This window comes from Pelodiscus sinensis, chromosome 20 (assembly GCF_049634645.1).
Source record: "Pelodiscus sinensis isolate JC-2024 chromosome 20, ASM4963464v1, whole genome shotgun sequence".
NCBI lineage: Eukaryota > Metazoa > Chordata > Testudines > Trionychidae > Pelodiscus > Pelodiscus sinensis.
Genome location: NC_134730.1, coordinates 28,811,928 through 28,831,394, shown reverse-complemented (window position 1 = coordinate 28,831,394; position 19,467 = coordinate 28,811,928). Strand labels below are relative to the sequence as shown.

Here is a 19,467-nt window from a genome sequence, read left to right as displayed (position 1 = left end):
AAGTGGGGGGAGGGGAGTTTGAAGGCCACAGGAGAAGACCCCGGAGATCATCCAGCTGCCCCACTCCTCGCCTCAGGACAGGCGCAAGGCTGCTGCCCCCACACGTCGGGAAAGTCATTCTCTGTTGAATACGACTGCCCGGTTTGCAGGCGTGTGCCATTTTGGCATCTGGCGTTCTGAACTTTGACTGTGGATTGGGGGAGCGACGGGGGCGTGGCTGGGAAGGAGGCCCACCTCCGCCAGTGGTCCGTCTCCACGGGGCAGCCGTGTTAGTCGGTAAAGGAGGAGTCCTAGTCCCGGGGCACCATGGAGCCTCGTGAGCTCTCGCGGGCACAGCCCACCCGTCGGGGGGCGGGAGTGGCAAACCCGAGAGCTGACAGGCAATTCGATGCATGTGCAGTGCTGGCCAGAGCCCGTGCAAAGCCCCGCGATTGCAGGATAAGATAGGGCCGTGAACTTAGCTCCCTGCCTCTCTTTATTAGCGGCGGCTCGGCGGCAGTTGCTTTTCTCACGCAGCTCGGAGCCGGGACGATGTCTCCCTCCTGGGGGCTGGTGCTCGCTGCTTTCTCGCTGGCAGCCTGCGCCCCGCTGCAGGACAGAGCCAGCCGCCACAAACTCCTGCTGGTCTCCTTCGACGGCTTCCGGTGGGACTACGACCAGGACGTGGACACCCCCAACCTGGACGCCATGGCGAGGGAGGGGGTGAAGGCGCGTCACATGACTCCTGCCTTCATCACCGTGACCAGCCCCTGCCACTTCACCCTGGTGACCGGTGAGTTCCCGTTCACCCGCTTGGGCAGAGAGGGGGGGCAGGCTGGGGGGGCGGGGGGGCAGGATCAAACCCCCTTGGCAGAAGGATCCTCTGTTCTGTCCTGCCCATGCACGTAGGACACAGTAACGCCCCCCCCCCCCGCTGTGGCCCACTTCACAGCCTCCCCCCCCCCCAGGCTGCCCCTGCCTGTTTGTCCAGTGAAGGGTTAACTGCACTCGCCAGATGCCTCTGGGCACACACAGCGGGTGGCGTTTGCTGCCCCCGAAGGCGAGGAAGCTGGTCGGCTCCCCCGGCAGATGGCCCAGTCCGGCCGACTGCGTGGCCCTTTCCGTGGCTGCAGGCCCCAGTCCGGCCGACTGCGTGGCCCTTTCCGTGGCTGCAGGCCCCAGTCCGGCCGACCGCGTGGCCCTTTCCGTGGCTGCAGGCCCCAGTCCGGCCGACTGCGTGGCCCTTTCCGTGGCTGCAGGCCCCAGTCCGGCCGACCGCGTGGCCCTTTCCGTGGCTGCAGGCCCCAGTCTGGCCGACCGCGTGGCCCTTTCCGTGGCTGCAGGCCCCAGTCCGGCCGACCGCGTGGCCCTTTCCGTGGCTGCAGGCCCCAGTCCGGCCGACTGCGTGGCCCTTTCCGTGGCTGCAGGCCCCAGTCCGGCCGACCGCGTGGCCCTTTCCGTGGCTGCAGGCCCCAGTCTGGCCGACCGCGTGGCCCTTTCCGTGGCTGCAGGCCCCAGTCCGGCCGACCGCGTGGCCCTTTCCGTGGCTGCAGGCCCCCACTGTGGGATTGTATCAAACACACGGGGAGACCTGCCCTGCACCCTCCTGGCCTTCCAGGTCCCGGCCAGGCATCCCACGGAAGGGGCCGGGGCCTGCGCGCCAGAGGGGTGTCGGCTCGGTTGTGGCGTTTTGGGTGAGGCGGGGGTCAGGGAGAGGCTGGAGTATTGCAGTGGACCGGGAGTGGGGAAGGCCGAGGGAACCTGCTGGAGGAGGAGGGGGACTCTGAGCAGCCCAGACGAGCGGTGCCAGGAGGTAGGACTAACCCAGCAGCGGGACAGTAAATGCCAGAGAAGCTATGGGGCTGAGAGTGGTGGCGGCAGGAGGCTCCTCCCACTGCTGCCGGTGCTACACGGTGGGTGTGGTGGGCTCGTCCTTCTGGATGTGGGTGGGGCAGGGGGGTCTGGAAGGCATTCCCCCTCCAGAGCTCTGCAGGCACTGGCCACTAGGCCGTCTGGCTGGCTGGAAACGTCGCCCGACACGGCAGGAGACTGCGCAGCCTTAAACCCCCCCGGAGAGGAGGGAAAGAGGCTCCGGTCTCCCCCAGCGTTCCCTCTAATTTTTTTCCATCTGTGTGGAATAACTGTTGTTAGGTGCACCAAGGCTAGTGCAGATGTGCACCATTAATAGAAACACATGCTACCGGCTGTGGGCCTGAATCTCTCCTGGGTGGCCGTCCATGTGCTCGGCTGACGGGGAACATTGGTCTCCACCCCTTCCCAGAGAGGTGACGTCTGGGAGATGGAAACATTTCAGCGGGTGCCCCTCGTGGGGGGAGAACACCAGTGAACCTGTGAACTCCCCCTTCTCCCCCCCCCCCGGCTGCCCCGTCTCTCTCCTGGCAGGGAGGTACATCGAGAATCACGGCGTGGTTCACAACATGTGGTACAACACCAGCACGGGCCAGAAGCTGCCCTATTACAACACGCAGGGCGTCTCCCAGTGGTGGGACAACGGCAGCCTGCCCATCTGGATCACGGCCCAGAGACAGGTAGGTGGCTGCAGCCCCTTCCTCGGGCATTGCCCGGAAGAACAGCAGCCCCTTGTCCTTCCCTGCGCGGGGCGCGGTGCACCACAGCGCTCCTTGGCCAGCCGCACCGCCCCCGGGAGGGGACACAGGAGCACGGCGTTCCCGGCTCACCTGGGAATGAGACACGAGCCAGGACTCCAGAGTCACAGGCCTGTGCCCATCACCAGCCTACACACCCACTTGAACAGGGCTCCTAGAAGAGCTGGGTACATTCATGGACGTTGGGTCCGTCAGTGGCTGTGAGCTGGGCAGGCGAGAGTCCCTAGCAGGGCCGGATTAAGGGGGGGGCTAGCCGGAAGCTGCCTGGGGTGCCAACCTATGGGGGGCGCCTGATGGCAGCTGGAAGGGGTGCCGCGTGCCCGGCCGCTGGGGGCTGTGTGGCGCCCCTTAGAGCTGCCATCAGGTGCCGCACACCCAATTGCAGCTGTAAGGCTCGAGCCGGCCCTGGTCCCTAGCCTCTGTCCGGAGCTGGGAATGGGCGATGGGAGGGATCACTTGATTCCCTGTTGTGGTCCCTCCCTCTAGGGCACCTGGCGCTGGCCACTGTCGGCCGACAGGACACGGCTGGAGGGACTTTGGTCTGGCCGCTCGGAGGTTCTTAGAACGGCCCCACAAGGGAAGGGGAGACTCCAAACCGAACTTGCTAGCACAAGGCCGGGGAGCCTTGCGGGGCGGGGCGGGGCCGCTGACCCACAGAAGAATCAGTCGGGGGCCGCCCAAGTGAGGAGCAAAACCAAACCCACCAGCCCCGGACTGAGAAGGAGACAGACCTTCCCCAGACTCCCCAGGGCAGGAGCTGGCAGGAGCAGGACGGGTGCCTTGCTCAGGGGCTGTGATCCGCCATGCAGCCCCAGAGCAAGCCGCCCACCTCGCGAGCAGCCAGGCAGTCAGCAAGGCTGGAGCTGGCGCACCAGAGCATAGGGGGCCCAGGCCAGTAGCTTTGGCTCAGCCCAGCCTCAGCCCAGCCTCAGCCCAGCTGGGCCTCAGTTCTTCAGAGCCGTGTGCAGCCGCTGTTGGGATGTGCATGGAACGATTCCTGCCGACGTCGGGGGCTTTGGATCAGCACCCAAAGCAGGGCTCAACCGTAGCACGCTGCTAGACTCGGCCGCTCACACGGCACTGCCAGGCTGGGCGGGACCGAGCCATTCCGCCCCCGGGGAGGCAGGACCACGCATACCCTGCTCAGCTCCAGCCGCGCTGGAGAGGGGCCGGAGAACCCAGGATGTACAAGTGCACCGCGAGTGGTAACAGGACAGCGTAGCATTCCTAACGCTGGGGGGGGGGGGGGGGGGACTCAGTGCAGGGGAATGGGGGGGGGGTTCAAACTAGTCGCTCTTCTCCTTGGCGAATCCGGAAACCCTTACCAGAGCCCAGGGAGAGGCCTACGGCGGGGGCGTTGGCGGAAGAAGGGGCACGCCGGTGGCTGCAGAGGCTGCCGTGAGTAACTGGGGGGTGTTTCGTGTCATTCTGCTGAGCAGGGCCTACGGACGGGCTCCCTCTTCTTCCCGGGGGGCAACGCCACCTACCAAGGGGAGCAGGTGGCCGTGAAGAAAATCGAGCCTCTTCTGCACAAGTACAACAACGAAACGGAGTGGCAGCAGAACATCGACACGGTCATGGACTGGTTCCTGAAGGACGGGCTCGACTTTGTCACTCTCTACTTTGGGGAGCCAGACTCCACGGGACACAAGTATGGCCCCGAATCCCCCGAGAGGAGAGCCATGGTCAGCCAGGTGGATCGAACGGTCGGCTACCTCAGGAGACGCATCCAGGAGCATGGCCTGGAGGCGACGCTCAACCTGATCATCACAGCTGACCACGGGATGGAAACGGTCATAAAGACGAACGAAATCCACCTCCTCAAGGTGCAGAACTTCTCCTTCAAGGACATCCAGTTCGAACTCTTGGACTATGGCCCCAACGGGCTGCTGGTGCCAAAAGAAGGGAAACTAGAACAGGTGTACCAGGCCCTGAAAAACGCCCACCCCAAGCTCCACGTCTACAAGAAGGAAGAGTTCCCCAAGAGACTCCGCTACGCCAACAACACCAGGCTCACGCCCCTCATGATGTACAGTGACCCCGGATACGTGATCCATGGGGTAAGCTGTGGACGCAGCCTGTTGTCTGAACTTGGACTTGCCTGTCTCACCCCCTTTCTTTACTGCGCATCTGCCCGTATCTTCTGGTCGGGCCTCTGTGTCTGCTCCCTCTCTCTGCCGACAGGAAGGGGAACGCAGACACAAAAGCCAGCTCCTAGGACACTGGCCGACCGCGTTCCACCCCAGAGAACAGAGCAGCCATAGTATGACTACACTACAGCGTTTTGTCGGAAAAACGGTCATTTTTCCAACAAAACTTGAGGAACGTCCACACTGCAATCGTGTTCTTCCGCAAGAAAATCGAAAGACCAGAGGGGTTTTTCTGGCATTGGTAATCCTCATTCTACGAGGAAGAAGCCTTTTTGTTGAAGCCTCTTTGGAAAAAGGCGTGTGTGGACGGGGAGGAGGGAGTTCTTTCACAAGAGGAGGAAAGAGGAAAAAGCACCGGTGCCCTGGTGGCCACAGCGGACATGCGAGAGAGCCTCCATTCAGTCGGGATGCTCTCTTTCGAAAAAGCAGATCGTTTTTCCAATGCACTTTTGCAGTGTGGACTCTCTCCTCCAGAAAAGCTTCTTCCGAAAGCAGCCTGCAGTCCAGCCGTAGCCGTAGGGACGTCTCTTCTGTTCTGGGGGCCTACGCTCAGAGTGCGATGTGCCGCCGATCAGGCAGCGCTTTTCAAACTGTGGGTCCCAACCACGTCAGGCCCTGGGGCTCGATGCTGCAGGGGGATCGGGTGAGCAGTGGGGGGGCTAAGGCAGCTCCCTGCCTGGCCTGGCCCCACAGACTGCGCTGCGCCCCAGAGCAACCAGCAACAGGCCCGGCTCCTAAATGAGGGGGGAGCACACAGGGCTCCATGCCCCACACTCCCGTGGGCTGGGAACCTGCTGCCGGCCGCTTCTGGGGGCAGCCTGGACTGTGGGGCTGGGAGAGGCAGGAAACTGCCTTAGCCCCCCCAAATCCAGAGCCCTCTCTGGCCCCCCCAAAGCCGGCGCCCCCTCCTCAGCCCCACCCCGGAGCCCACTCTCCAGTCACAGCCTGTGGGGTCGTGGCCTCAGCGATTGTCTTCAGCTGGGTTGTGAGGGAAAACAAGAGAAACCCACCAATGAGGGTGTAGCCGTGGGATGGGCAGGCTGGCTGCACCAGCTGGAACCCAGCCAGCGTGGGTCTCCTGGGGGTCCTGAGCACATGCCCGGGTGGCTAGCCCCACCGTGAGCCGTGCCACAGCGCCCTCACTGCTGTCGCCCACACCCGCGAGGCTGATGCGAATCCGGCCTGCCTACCGGGACTGCAGTTCCTCTGCAGTGCAGCCCCGGCCGAGGGCCCCCTCTTCCAGTCGCTGGTCCTGCCAAGACCCAACAAAGACTTCAAGCCTGGGGAAATGCTCGCCCAGCAAAACAAAGCCCACGTGGGGCAGGGGGCAGGGCACTGGCAGGGCTGGGGGGAAGAGGCAGGCAGGACGTGCAGACAGTGAACCTCTAGGGCAGGATTTCGATGCACGTAGGGTGCCAGGTGTCCAGTTTTGGCCCGGACAGTCCGTTTTTTCTGGCCCGTCATGTAAAAAACCAGAAAATACCAGACATGTAAAAATGTCCGGTATTTTGTGTTTCTTTCAGACGGAAGGCCAGTGGGGACGATCTTCCCCTGCTGCATCTAGCATGGATGGGGGAAGTGAGGAGCGCAGGATTTCTTAAAGGCACAATGACTTTTTTTTTTTTAACAACTTTTGTCTACTCGGTTTTTTGCTCAACCAAGTTTGGTCTCCCGGGTTTGTTTGGGGTTTTTTTTTTTTTTTTGCCATGTTCGGGATTTTTGGTGAACGCATCTGGAAAGCCTAGATGCACTGATCGTGGGGGTGGGAGTGTGCACAGGCCTGGCCTTTAGGATGTCTCAAGGCCGGGGGGGGGGGGGGTGTCCACACTTTTTTTTCTTGCAACCCAGTTGAAGAAAATTGTGACTGCCCGCCACAACCTGTCGTAATGCGATCTTTTGACTGGCGTGCAGGCGATGGGGTGGGGCCAGGAATGGGGTGGGGCTCAGGGCGGAGGCCCAGGCTGACTTCCAGCGGCTCCCAATCGGCCGTGCTGCAGCGGGGCTAAGGCAGGTTTCCTGCTTGTCCTGGCACCACAGACCAGGCTGGGCCCCAGAAGCGGCCGCACCAAGTCCAGCTGCTAGGCAGAGGTGTGCAAGCAGCTCTCTGCGCTGTTCTCGCCAGCAGGCTCCATCCCCTTCAGCTCCCATTGGCCAGGAACCAGCCAATGGGAGTGGGGAGCTGGTGCTCAGGGCAGGGGCAGATCCCTCCCATCTAGCAGCAGGACCTGTTGCTGCCTCTTCTGGGGCGCAGCCCGGCCACCCTACAGCAGAGGGACCCAGTGCCTGGCCTTGCAGGACCCAGTAGTGGGTCGCGACTCGTATTTTGAACACTCCTGCGCTAGGCAGGGTTCTCAGGCCCTCGCCGTCACCTGCTCAATCTAAGACAGGGTGGGCAATTACTGTCGCAGGGGGGCCACTTGGTGAATTTTGGTACGTGGTCATGGGCCGGCACCGCCCCCCAGAAGGGGCAGAAGGGGCAGGGCCAAGGACTGGCCTTCCCCTGCTGTTTGGGGCCAGAGGCTTGGAATTAAAAACACAGCAAAGGGCTCGCAGCTCTAGCCCCCTGCTACCGCATTGCCTGGTGACCGCCTGTTGCGGCTATGGCTGTCTAAAGGGCTCGCGGCTCTGGGCCCTGCCGGGATAGCGCCCCAACCGGGAGCCAGTGAAACGGGATCCCGCTGCCTGAGTCACCACCTGGAAATGTGGTGGCCGGGGAAGCAGGATATAAATAGGGTTGCCAGGTGTCCGGTATCCTACCGGACAGTCCAGTATTTGAGCCCTCAGTCCGGTAAAAAAAATCAGACAACACCAGACACGTGCAGTGCCGGTATTCTCTGATTTTTCCGGCTGGGTACCGGACGGAAGCCTGACGTGCGGAGCCCTGCCCCCGCCAGGCTTCTGTGCAATCACAGGCTCCCAGCGGTGTTCGCGGCTCCCAGATGGGAGGCGGGGTCATGATTGCCGCTTATCCCGCGTTCCTTTTTTTTTTTTGCTTGACCAAAAAATACCGGGTGTCCGGTATTTTTGGGGAGACCATCTGGCAACCCTAGATATAAATGGGACATGGCCAGAGGACACGCTCGGGCTGCTTTTTCCTGCTCTAAGAGGACAAGCAAGTCTGCAGAGCTAGATCTGGCAGCACCGGGGGGCTGGGCCCATGGCTGGACGCGCTCCAGCCGCATCTCTGCTTTTCCTCCGCCAGCCTCTGGCCTGGCTGCCCGGGAATGAGTCCCGCTGCGGGGTCCGGGGGCTCACATCCGCCTCTCTTGCCCTCCAGAGGCTCAAAGTCCAGTTTAACAAGGGGGAGCACGGCTTCGACAACGCCGTGATGAACATGAAGACCATCTTCCGGGCCGTGGGACCCGCCTTCCAGAAGGGGCTGGAGGTGGCGCCGTTTGAGAGCGTGAACGTCTACGCCCTCCTCTGTCACCTGCTGGGGATCACGCCGGAGCCGCACGACGGGTCCCTGGAAGTCATGCAGCCCATGCTGGCTGGTGACTCCCAGCCTGGGGCAGGTGACTGACTCCTCCCATTCAGCACGGTGCAGGGTGGGCCCCTTGTCTCCTGGGGCGGGGGCTGCCTTGCATCTCTCTCTCCAGCTGCTGACCCATTCTCGTTGGGACAGTGACCCCTAGTGGTCAAACCCATTCACTGCTGCTGCTTCCTGTCATCCCCTCTCCCCCCCTCCCCTGAGTCTCTCCTTCCCCAGTGTCTCTTGGATGAGAAATCTGCCCTGCCACCGCCCTTTCCTTAGCAGGGAGGGCTTCCCAGAATGCCTTTCCCTGGGAACGGGCAGGCTTTGGGACCGATGGGGAAGCAGGATGACACACATGCCCCTGGCGGGTATCGCTCTGCGCCAGCCAGGCAACCTGGGCTCGGTTACACCAGGAGAATTCCCCGCTGAGCAGGGCTGGACGACACAGTGGCACTGGGGACGTGCTGGGGTCTCCCTCCTTTCTGGCAGATGTTTGAGCCAAATACACGTCCGTGCGCCCAGCGCTGAGGTGGGAGGGGCAGAGGAAGAGGCCTGCGACGTGCAGGAGGCCAGATGAGATGGACGAGTAACCCCGCCCGGCCTTGGATTCTGTGCAACTGGCATTTCCACAGCAGCTCCCCCTACCCCAGCTGCATTGGCACAGCCAGGCCCGCCGACGGGGGGCAACTCCAAAGAGCCCAGGGCTCTGCCGGTATCACAACTGTGGCAATGGCTGAAGCTGCGGGCCCTTTAAATTGCCACCAGAGCACCGCACGGCATGCTCCGGGTAGCTCTGAGGGCTGGCTCCCTGCGCACCTGGAGACGGAGCGGGCTCCCGCTTCGTGACTTGAGCCAAACAAGCCCAGTTTGCAGCAGAACCGTCCAGGCCCTTTTCTCCCCCCTCAGCAAGCGTCAGGGCTAGTTTCGTCCAGGTTTCCACTTCCTGCCCCCAGCTCTTGCATGCGTGGGACACGTGGCTGCACGCGTGTTCTCAGAAGGGGCGACTGCAGGCGGGTGTTTCCACACTGGACCACTCGGCTCCACACGCAAAACCTCCAGGGGACTGGACGCGCCCCAAAGCCTGAGTGAAAAGGCTGCGGCAGCCCAACTAGAGCGGGTCCGCCCCGCGGCGTGCAAGGCTCCGGCTTAGGGGGCTGCTTCGGGCCTCGTCCCCCTCGCTGGCTCCGAGCTGCTCCCAGCCTGCCCGCCCGGCACCGCAGACCCGCTCAGCGCAGCTCGGCAGACGCCGCTCCCAAACTAACCTGAATTTCCTTGGGAATCGTAGAGTCTGGGGCTCTCCCCCCTCGCCCCGGGAAGCTGCAGCTGGTGGTGGGAGCCGCCCTGGTGCTGGGACTCCGGCTTGGGATTTACTGACGCCCTGCTGGGGAGAGGTGAGTAGCTGGTTCTAAGGATGCCAAGAAGGGCAGGGCAGGGCAGGGCTGGCTGGCGTTCCCTGCTCTCTCCCCCTTTTGCCTTGTCCTGACAAGTACAGCTGCCTGGTCCTCTCCTCCCTCAGCAGGGCTCTGGCTAGGTGGGGGTAGGGAACCACAAGATGCGGCCCCCGACTTGGCTGGATCCGGTCCCCCGAGGCTCGGGGCTCCCCCCCAGCATTGGGGAGCCCACACTGGCACTCCAGTCCTCTCCCCGCCACCCCCAGCAGGGCTGGAGCACACAATCTACTAGCCTGGGCCCCCCTAGGCCCTGGTGTGCAGCCCCCCACTGATTTCTCTCTGGGTCACTGGCTCCAGCCCTGAAAAGCTCCCCACCCCAGGGAGGCCATCGCCGGCGGCTGCACGGGTGGAGGTGCGCTGGAGGCTGTTACTTTGTGCCGAGGGTCTTTCCCGTCCCGCTCAGTGTTGCACCGTCCTGGGAGCTAGGCTGAGCCTCTCTCCGGTCTCTCGCCCTTTCGAGCGCTCCGGCCAGGAGTTCTGACACCTGTCTATTGCCCTTCCGGAGCTGGGGGGGGCAGCGAGCAGCAGGGGAGAAAGGAGCCGGGGGGGAGCAGCGAGCAGCAGGGGAGAAAGGAGCCGGGGGGGAGCAGCGAGCAGCAGGGGAGAAAGGAGCCGGGGGGGAGCAGCGAGCAGCAGGGGAGAAAGGAGCCAGGGGGGGCAGCGAGCAGCAGGGGCGAAAGGAGCCGGGGGGGGGGCAGCGAGCAGCAGGGGCGAAAGGAGCCGGGGGGGGGGGGCAGTGAGCAGCAGGGGCGAAAGGAGCCGGGGGGTGACTGTGAATGTTTGTGAGTTAATGTCTCTGCGCGTGGGGGGCAACGCTGGGGGGTGATGGGGGTGGCCGGGGTGTCTGGAGCACCCTGAATGTGAGTGTGCGTTGTCAGTCACATCAGCAGAAGGGGGGTTTCTAGCCCCACAGTCCCGGCGCTGTCGGCCGCGGTCTCGGCGCGGGTCTGGAATAAGTGCAAGTTCTGCTGCATTGTCCCGTTGTCACAGTGAGCTCCCTGCAGCCCTGGAAGAACAGCCCCGTGTCCCGCGCAGGGGCGGACCCGCTTGGGAAGCCAGCCAGGCCCAGGCGCACCGCAGCCTGTGGAGCGACTCAGAGACCTGCCGCAGGACCGGGACCCAGGCAGACCAGCTGCAAGCATGGCAGGCTGGGTAAAATGGACGTGGCTGCCATTGGGATGGGGGCGGGGGAGAAGAAGCCAGACTGGGGTGGTTTGCAGGAAAACACAGACTGGGTTAAGCAAGCTTTGTCTTACTCGTTTGTAGTAAAACTGTGTTTGAATTGCATTTATACAACCTTTCCTTCACCCAGCAGCCAAGGGAAACCTGTCTCGTGTGGGAGCGAAGGGTTTTGCCGTGGGGAGCAGGATAAAAATGCAAGAAACAACGCAGGAGTGGGTGGGCGTGGGTATTGCGGGTCGGGATGGGAACGGGATAAAAAACACAGCCCTTTCCAGGGTTCCAGAGCAAGCCCGCTCTGACGTGTCCCTGTGCGGTAGATCCGCCTGCCCCGAGATAGGGAGAACCCCCGTACCTCTTCCCATCTTCTTTATTGCTTACTAGCACATTTACCTGCCATTGCTCCGGTTCTCTTCTCTTCTCTTCTCTTCTCTTCTCTTCTCTTCTCTTCTCTTCTCTTCGAAAAAGGAAAATGTATCTGCATTAGGAGTCTGGGTTGGGGAGTGAAGGGGCGCTCTGGGCAGGGGACTCGTGTGTGGGGGGGGGAGTTGGGGGGAGCCAAAGCCTCCCCCTCTCCCTGAGATTCATACTAGGGCTGCTTGCTCTTCTCCTTCCTGGCCCTGTAAGGGAGTGAGAGTAAAGAGCACAGCTCATCTGCCCCCTGTGCTCCCCGGCCAGAGTGAGGAATGCAGCAAACTCTGCACTTTCCCATCACTCCCTGACAAAGGGGAACAGCCAGCAATGTCCCCATAGAAATCTGGGGGGGAGCTTCAGCCCCACCCTAAAGAGTGCCTGGGGGGTGAGAGGCTCGGGGCTGGGGCAGTCCCAGATTGGGGGGCAGTGTCACGCCCAGTCAGCCCTTTTTTTCACATGCCTGGTGATTGTCTCGTTTCTGTGTGGTGCTCTGAGCACTAGTCCCTTTCCAGGCACATCCCCTTGTCCTGGCCCAACCAAACCTTGGCCTGGCTTTGAGTTCTGCTCAGAGGAAGCTGCATGTCCTGCACTTGGTGGCCCTGGCTCTTACCGCCTGGGGGGCGTTCTTGGACAAAGAGACGGGGACACACGCTCCCTCAAATATATGGTAGCTTGAACAGGCGTCACCACGTTATTGAGCAGTGACTTGCTGTGTGACTTTGGCCACCTTTCTCCACCTGGCTGCCACGGGGGGGGGGGGAGGGGAGACCAGAAGCGGGACCTGGTCAGAGCTTTGCTCAGTGGGAGTGCGGAGCCTTGAACCCACAGACTCTGTGCTGAGAAAAATGTAAACGTGACTCTGAAAGGCTCAAAAGCCCGGAGACCAATGAAAAGGCCCCCAAATGCATTGGCCAGGTGCTGGGCTTCTCGTCCCCCCCCCCCCCCTTGGGCTCATTGTGTTGGGTGCAGAGCCATAGGGGCCCTGCTCTTGGGCACCTCCTGCAGCCCATCGGCCTCTCATCAGGCCTCCCAGGGCTCTGCCCTGTGCCATGTCACGTGAAGTTCAGGCCCCTTCGGAGGAGGGTCAGCCCTGCTCCAATAGCCCTATTTACCTGCTGCTCCATTTCTGGCGCTGTTCCTTCCCGGCGCCAGGGCCAAGGCCACGCCACGCCACGCCTCCCCCATCACAAGCCCAGGCCTCCTCTCGGACACACCCCAACGCGCCTTCAAAATTGCTCCGGGGTCCCTTGCACCGGAGGGCCCAGATGAGACCGGAGCTCGTTTTCAGAGCAGCCTGGGGTGGGTTTCTTCTCGGCTCCCGGACTCGGCCGTTGGGCTGGGCACCCCTCAAAGGGCCTTCTAACGGGCTTTGGCAGGACCTAGTGGCCTGGGGGCACTTTCTGGAGAAACCAGGGAACTGGCCAACTTGCCAGCTCTCCCCAGGAGAGGCTCCGGTGCCCAGGGCCCGGCTGGACGCGCACTGGCCAGCGCTCGTGTTCCGCCCTCCTGCCGCAAGAGCGGTCGCTGCGGTGCCTTCCGGACGAACCCGGGGTGCTGCTGTGGGTGGGCCTGAGGGGGCTGTGGCCACCCACTTAGCATCCAGCCCTGCCCACGTCAGGGCCAGAGCTCCCTGAATCCACGGGCTGGGATTCCCGACCCCGCTGGGCGTCCATCGGCCTGGTCACGTCTCTCCCGCAGGCGCTGCGCACGGCTGCCCCGTCTCCGGCCCCAGTGCCAGCTGCAGGAGGGCTGGGCCTCGGGGGCCGGGCTGGTGCTGGGGGAGCCACTGAGGTGGGGTTAGGTGGGATGGGCGAAGCTCAGGCCCCAATGGTCCCTCCCTTTGCCCCATGGGTGGGGCCTGCAGTCTGTGTGCCCTGGGTTCCCTGTTCCACCTGCCCCTCTTGCCAGGGCACTGCATCCCTCCTGTCCCCCCTCCCTTTCTGCCTCTCGGATCCCTCCTACCCCCATCCCCTTCCTGCCCCCCACAGAGTACCAGACTCTCCCTCCCCCTTCCTGTGGAACTGTTCGCCCCCCTCCCATCTTCAGGGGGCACCGGATCCCTCCTGCCCATCTGATCCTTTCTGCCCCGATTGTTCCTGCCCCCCCCCCCCCCCCCCAGGGCCCTCCCATTTCCCTTCCTGCCACTGGGCCCACCCATTTTTCCTGAGCTAGCTACACCACTGATGGGAACAGCCTCTTTGGGGAACATCGCCAGCGCCAGTGCATGTGCCGGGGGTTGGCAGACAGAGCTGGGCATGAAGAACAGAGCGGCCAGACGGGGTCAGACCCAAGGTCCATCTCGCCCAGTGACCTACCTGCTGACAGCGGCCAGTGCCCCGGAGGGAGTGAAGAGGTTCACGAGATCCCTCGCTAGGGACACCGTTCCTACCCAGCATGGCTAGCAGCCGTTGGTGGACCTGTCCTCCATGAATGTATCTGGCTTTTTTTTGAACCCTGTCAAAGTCCTGGTCTTCACACCATCCTCTGGCGAGGAGTTCCGCAAGTTGGCTGTGCGCTGCGTGACGAAAAATTTCCTTTGGTGTGTTTTCAACCTGCTGCCTATTAATTCCCTTGGGTGATGCCTCGTTCTTGCATTGTGGGAACCAGTAAATAACTTTCCCTTATTCGCTTTCTCCACGCCGGCCTGGTGTTACAGACCCCGTCATCTCCCCCTCCGTCTCCTCTGCGCTGAGCTGAAACGTCCCAGCTGCATTGCTGCTGCGCTTGGAAGCCCTCGCACCTTCTCCCCATCCACCTCTCCCAGCCCTGCGCCTCTGGTCACGGGCTTGATAAACATCTGTTGCCATAGCGACTCCTCTCCTTCTGTGGGCTTCATCCACCCCCAGGCTGAAACCAGGGAGGCCCACGACAGGAAGAACACGTGCTGGGGGCAGGATGGCACTGGGGAGTGGAAATAGCTCGTTATGCAAACGAGGCAGAGGTTCCTTCTGGGGGAGCAGCCATAACACACCAACCGCGAGTAGCGACCAGACGGCTTAGCTGCTGCTGCAGTCAGGTCCCTGTGCGGTTTTGCAAAGGGCAGGCTCTTCCTCTACCAGAGAAATGGAGGCGCAGGAACGGGGCTTGGCAGCCTCAAGGTCCCACAGGGAGTCGGTAGCAAAGTCAGGGCCTGGCTCTGCTGGATTCCAAGTTTCCTTCTTGCCTGGGTTTGGACACGTAGATGCCCAGGTGCTAGGGACTTTGCAAGGGAACCCACCCGTATGTGTCCCAGACAGGCCTTGAAAGCAGAGACCCCCTGGCTGAAGAGGGAGCGGAAGCCAGAGCCTCAGACGTGACACGTTTCTCTGTTGGCTTCCTCCAGGGCCACACTTACCCTGATGCTCTCCTCACCCGCTTGCCTTCTCCCTGCGTTTGGCTTCCCCACAGACACACACGGCTGCATGCAATTCCATACACAGCCCATCTTCCGGGCTTCTGCAGGAAAACCCCTCCGGTGATATGGCTAAGGGGCTACCTACCCACCATGCCGGGCCATGCCTTGGGCAATGGCTTTTATTGTTTAGCTATCACTAAACCAAGGGGCATTTAACTGCTCCTCATGTAGCCCGAATAAAGTTGGTTAGTTCACCTGTCCATTTTTGCCAGGTCTGTGACTGACGGCTGCCACTAATACCCTGCAGCATAACTGAGCCCTCTGGAGAGACAGGCTGGAAGAATAAAGGGATGGGGGGGGGGGGGGGCTAGGAAGCTGCAGCAGCTCCTGGAAGGGGTGGTAGAGCAGGGCCAAACCGGGCCCTCTTGGTGATGCCAGAGTGAGGAGCCTTGGCTATTTCCTGCGCTGGGTTCCGTGTCCAGAGACTCGCTTGTGCGGTTTCAGCCACGCTGCAGTGCTGCTTGCGGACAGGCGATGGCTCCCACGCCGTGCGGATCTCAATACCCACCACTGTTTCAGACCCTCCAGGAAGCAGCTGCTGGGGTCAGAAGGCAGGGTCGGGACTCACCACAATGCCACATCCAGGAGCTGGTCATTGAATGTGAAACGTGTAGGTTGGGTTGCTCTGGAACTGGGAGTTCCTTTGGGCTCGTCCCCCTCTGGCGAGAATGCTCAGTGTTCCCCCGAGGCCATAAGCCGCTCTCGGGTTTCAGATTGAAATGAGTCTGATTTACATCGGAAGGCGTTCCCTGGGCTCCCGATGCAAGCCAGTCACCAGTAAAGGCGGCAGCTTCCAAGGAGAGAGGGCTATAAAATCATGTCTGGTGTGGAGAAAGTAGATAAGGAAACATTATTTACTTGCTTCCATAGCACAAGAACTAGGGGTCACTAAATGCAATTAATAGGCAGCAGGTTTAAAACAAACAAAAGGACTTTTTCCTTCATGCAATGAACTGACAACCTGTGGAACTCCTCGCCAGAGGATGCTGTGAAGACCAGGACTTTAACAGGGTTCAAAAAAAAGCTAGATAGATTCATGGCAGTTAGGCCCATCAATGGCTATTAGACAGGATGGGTAGGGAAGGTGTCCCTAGTCTCTGTTTGTCAGCGCTGGGAATGGGTGACAGGGATTGGATCACTAGATGATTCCCTGTTCTGTTCACACCCTGTCACTGGCCACTAATGGAACACAGGACACTGGGCTAGATGGGGGGGGGGGGCAATAATTTTAGACCAGGGGCTACTTCAGAAATTTGTAAAGTGGCCCCGGGCTGCCCCGGAATGGGCGGGGCCTCAGGGAGAAGGGGTGGAGCCAGGACACTTCCCTGCTTTCCCATCCACAGACTCTGATTGGTCTAGGCGTGGGGGAGCACACAAAGTCTTTGCCCCACCTTCCCCCGAGAGCCGCCAGCTGTTCAGAACAGCTGGTGGTTCCCTCTAGGCACCCGTGCCCTGGTGATAGGAGGAGACTTCGCGCGCTCGCCCCTCCAGCCCCCAGGCCAATCAGGGCTTGGGGACAGGGGAGCGCGTGAAGTCTCTTCCCCCACTGCCAGGAGCACGTGGCGCTTCTAAGTGCTGTGCATGCCTTGCAGGGTGGGGGCAGGGCGCGAGGAGACTTTGCACAATCCTCTTGACCCCAGGCCTTGATTGGCGTGGGGACGGGGGAGAGTGGCAGGGCCTCCGTGGGCCGGATCAACTTCTGGCCTAGGTGGACGTTCGGTCTGACCCAGTCTGATGTTCAAACAGAGCCACACCACAACCCACGGTTCGACATCCTGCCACTCCTGACTTAGGTGGCGGTGTGGACTCAAACCTGGATTCAGATGGCCTGCCTTTGGCCACAATCCCACAAGGCCCTGGACGTTAGGTTTCACATCCAAGCCACTCTCCTCGCCTATGGGCCGGGGCCCGTTTCCTGGGACCCCGTCAGCCTGGGCTGTAGAAACACGCACGGCCCCTCGCGGAGGGATATTTCTCACGCCTCGCTCCAGCCCTCACATCGTGGATGGTTTTATTAAGCGACACGTTCGCTAACGCATTGAACAGACAAGCACGAAAGCGTGGCACTGACCTGGGTTTGCGGCGGCGCCCGCCGCAGGGAATGGCTCTCTGGGCTCCGCGGAGACTGGAGGCTTGTTTTTCCACCAGGCTTCCCGTGGCGGAGTAATGCCTTCTCCATCTGCCCTTCCCTCCGCGGGGGCTGGGGGGCAGGGTCCCACAGCAGGGAGCGGCCTGTGGTGTATGGCATCCCAATTTGCTACGCATTTCCCCTCTATTTGCTTTCTTCCTCGCTCCTGTGCTTGCAGGACGTTTGCTGCCCGGGGGTCCAAGCCACTGCAAGATGGAAATGTCATTTTAGTAGAGAGAGAAAGTAGGGAAATTTCCCTGGTGCACAGAAAAGCCGCCGGCCGTGGTCTCTGCCCACCTGGGCTCTGCCGTTGCCTCGTTACAGACGCAACAGAGGCACTGGCCAATGGAGCCACAGAAACCATAAAGTTTCGCAAGCATGGGCAGCTTTCAGTGGTTCTGCAGTATGCAAATTCCTGTATTCTGATTGGCTGGTTCCTTCAAAAAGGTATCCTCCTTATGCCTATAACAAACATGGCTGCCATGGCCTCTCCTCTCATCCAGGACGAACATCAGCATTGATCCTGAGAGGGGCTGGGCACTGGCAGCTCCCTTGGGGCGGAGGGTTTTGGGGATGCTCATTACACAAACATACAGAAACAGGGTCGAATGGACTCCCCCACGGATGCACCTGGCAGTGCCCATCCCTCCCCAGCCAAGTCCACAGGAGTCGACCTCTCGTAAACGTGTGTCCATTCTAGGTGCCCCCCACCGTGGTACAGGACACACCTCTGGGGCAGAAGCTGAGCTCACAGGCCGTGGCCCTAGCAACCAGGTTGCCACGCTGACGTGCGCGCTTTCTGCACCACTCCACGTGCCCCATCAGCTCGCCTGGGGGCTAAATGCTTCTGGGGAAAAGGAGAAAAGTGTGTGGGTCACCCCCCAACCCCCCTGCGCCTGCCTGGGCTATGCTGCTGGTAAGCTGTTTGGGACAGGCACCGGCCAATACTGGCGCCCTGTTCTTGGCTGATCCCTTAGCCACTCCCACACCAGTGACGATAACGATCCTAGGAGAACAGGCAGGGTGCCGAAACGATGCCTGGAACAGGGGTGCTGTTGATGGAAACCAAGGGTGGTGGATGAATGCAGCCCTGGGAGAGGCATGCCCCCCAGCCCCACCCCTTTTGCCTGTGACCCCGCCCCCACAGGAGCCAAGCCCAGCCTGATTGCCGGGGCAAGGCCCCAGACCCACGGGGAGCCTTTCTACACTTGTTTGGGGCCAGCAGCCCATCACGCTTGCCAGCCGGACTTGTTTATAGCACCACTTCTCACAGATCACGTCTGTCTGCATGCTCGCTTTTTCCAAAGTGTAAATGCTCTAAATAGGAGAAATAAAGGCTCTGAGCCTTCTCTTGTGTTTGGATAGGGCCACGTATATTTATGGACATGGTACATCATCATGCAACTCACGTATGTGCTCTAAGATTTCCTTCTCTTTCCTAGAGTGTTTCTGACCTTCCCCCCATCCCAGAGGTGGCCTGCGTTCAGGACCCTTTCCCCTAGCTTAGAGCTGTCTCTTCCCCCAGACTTCCCCCCTTACACTGCACACAAGTAAATCTGAGTTTCTTCCTTCAGTTCATCAGTTACAACATATTTTGTCACCCTGAAGAAGCAACAGGGAGAGGAGGCAGTACAGGTGCTAGAGAAATAAAGTAACATGCAATTAATGTATTAACCATTTAGCGCTGACACTTTAATGGAGGCTTTACAGAATCACACACAACACTAGAACTGGACTCAAAAGGTCATGGAGCCCAGTCCCCTGCCCTCACAGCAGGACCAAGCACCACCTAGATTATCCCTGACAGGTGTCTGTCCAACCTGCTCCGAAATGCACGTTGGCCTAGCCATAAGACAATAGGGCTGCGTTAGGGCCAGGGTGCATGATACACAACATTCCGGGGATGTCTGACATACTTGGGAAGGGCTATAAAATTATGTTCCACTGGATTAGTCAAGGCATCGGAATGTCATTTTTAAGATACCAAAGGTTCTCTCAGTGACTGCTGAGTTTATTGGCTTTCCTGTCACTTTGCTCGGCTGGAGCCGGGGAATGTGAGCGGCCCGTCGTTAACGGCATTTTTCAAAGTTTCTCGCACAGGATAAAGCTTCCGCCACAACTGTGTAACGCAGCCTTGAACTCCTGGCGAAACCGCAGCTGCAAGCCTGGCCGCCGGCCTGCCGGGGAGTTCCAGTTTGGCGACGAGGAGCTTTCTCCCGGCAGTCTCCATTTCCGGAGCAGCGCAAAGCAGCAGCGAGGGCATGGCATGCGTGTCGCTGGGCTGTGTGGCAGGGGCTTGGGGAGCTCTGCCCCGTTCCCATTAGACAAGGCCACGCCCCACAGAGCCCACCACCAGCACTGCAGCTGGCCCTCTTCAGCAACCTCAGCAGGAAGCAAACATTCAGTCATGCCCGGACCTTAATTCAGCCCAAAACAAGTCCTTTCCAGCAGCTGCACATCACACTCACCCAGGAACCCACCCTGCAACAAACCCCATTGCTAACTCCATCTGCACATCTACACAAGCGACAGCCTTGCAAGACCTAACCACACCACACCGGCACATCCTCGCGTGTGCTATCAAGGGCCAGCAATGCCCTGCTGCCGTGTCTATTAACCAAACCAGACAGTCTCTGCGCCAAAGGATAACTGGACACAAGTCAGACATCA

General features: G+C 60.8%; 1 protein-coding gene across 1 annotated transcript; it reads left to right on the top strand.

Annotated features, from left to right (window-relative positions):
- The first annotated feature begins 531 nt into the window (after positions 1 to 531).
- ENPP7 (ectonucleotide pyrophosphatase/phosphodiesterase 7) lies at positions 532 to 10,799 on the top strand. The gene is made up of 6 exons (XM_075904135.1): positions 532 to 772; positions 2,383 to 2,528; positions 4,046 to 4,666; positions 8,034 to 8,271; positions 9,517 to 9,622; positions 10,673 to 10,799. Exons 1-5 carry the CDS (start codon positions 532 to 534, stop codon positions 9,603 to 9,605), a joined length of 1,335 nt encoding a protein of 444 aa, XP_075760250.1. The 3' UTR covers positions 9,606 to 9,622; positions 10,673 to 10,799.
- The last annotated feature ends 8,668 nt before the right edge of the window (positions 10,800 to 19,467 follow it).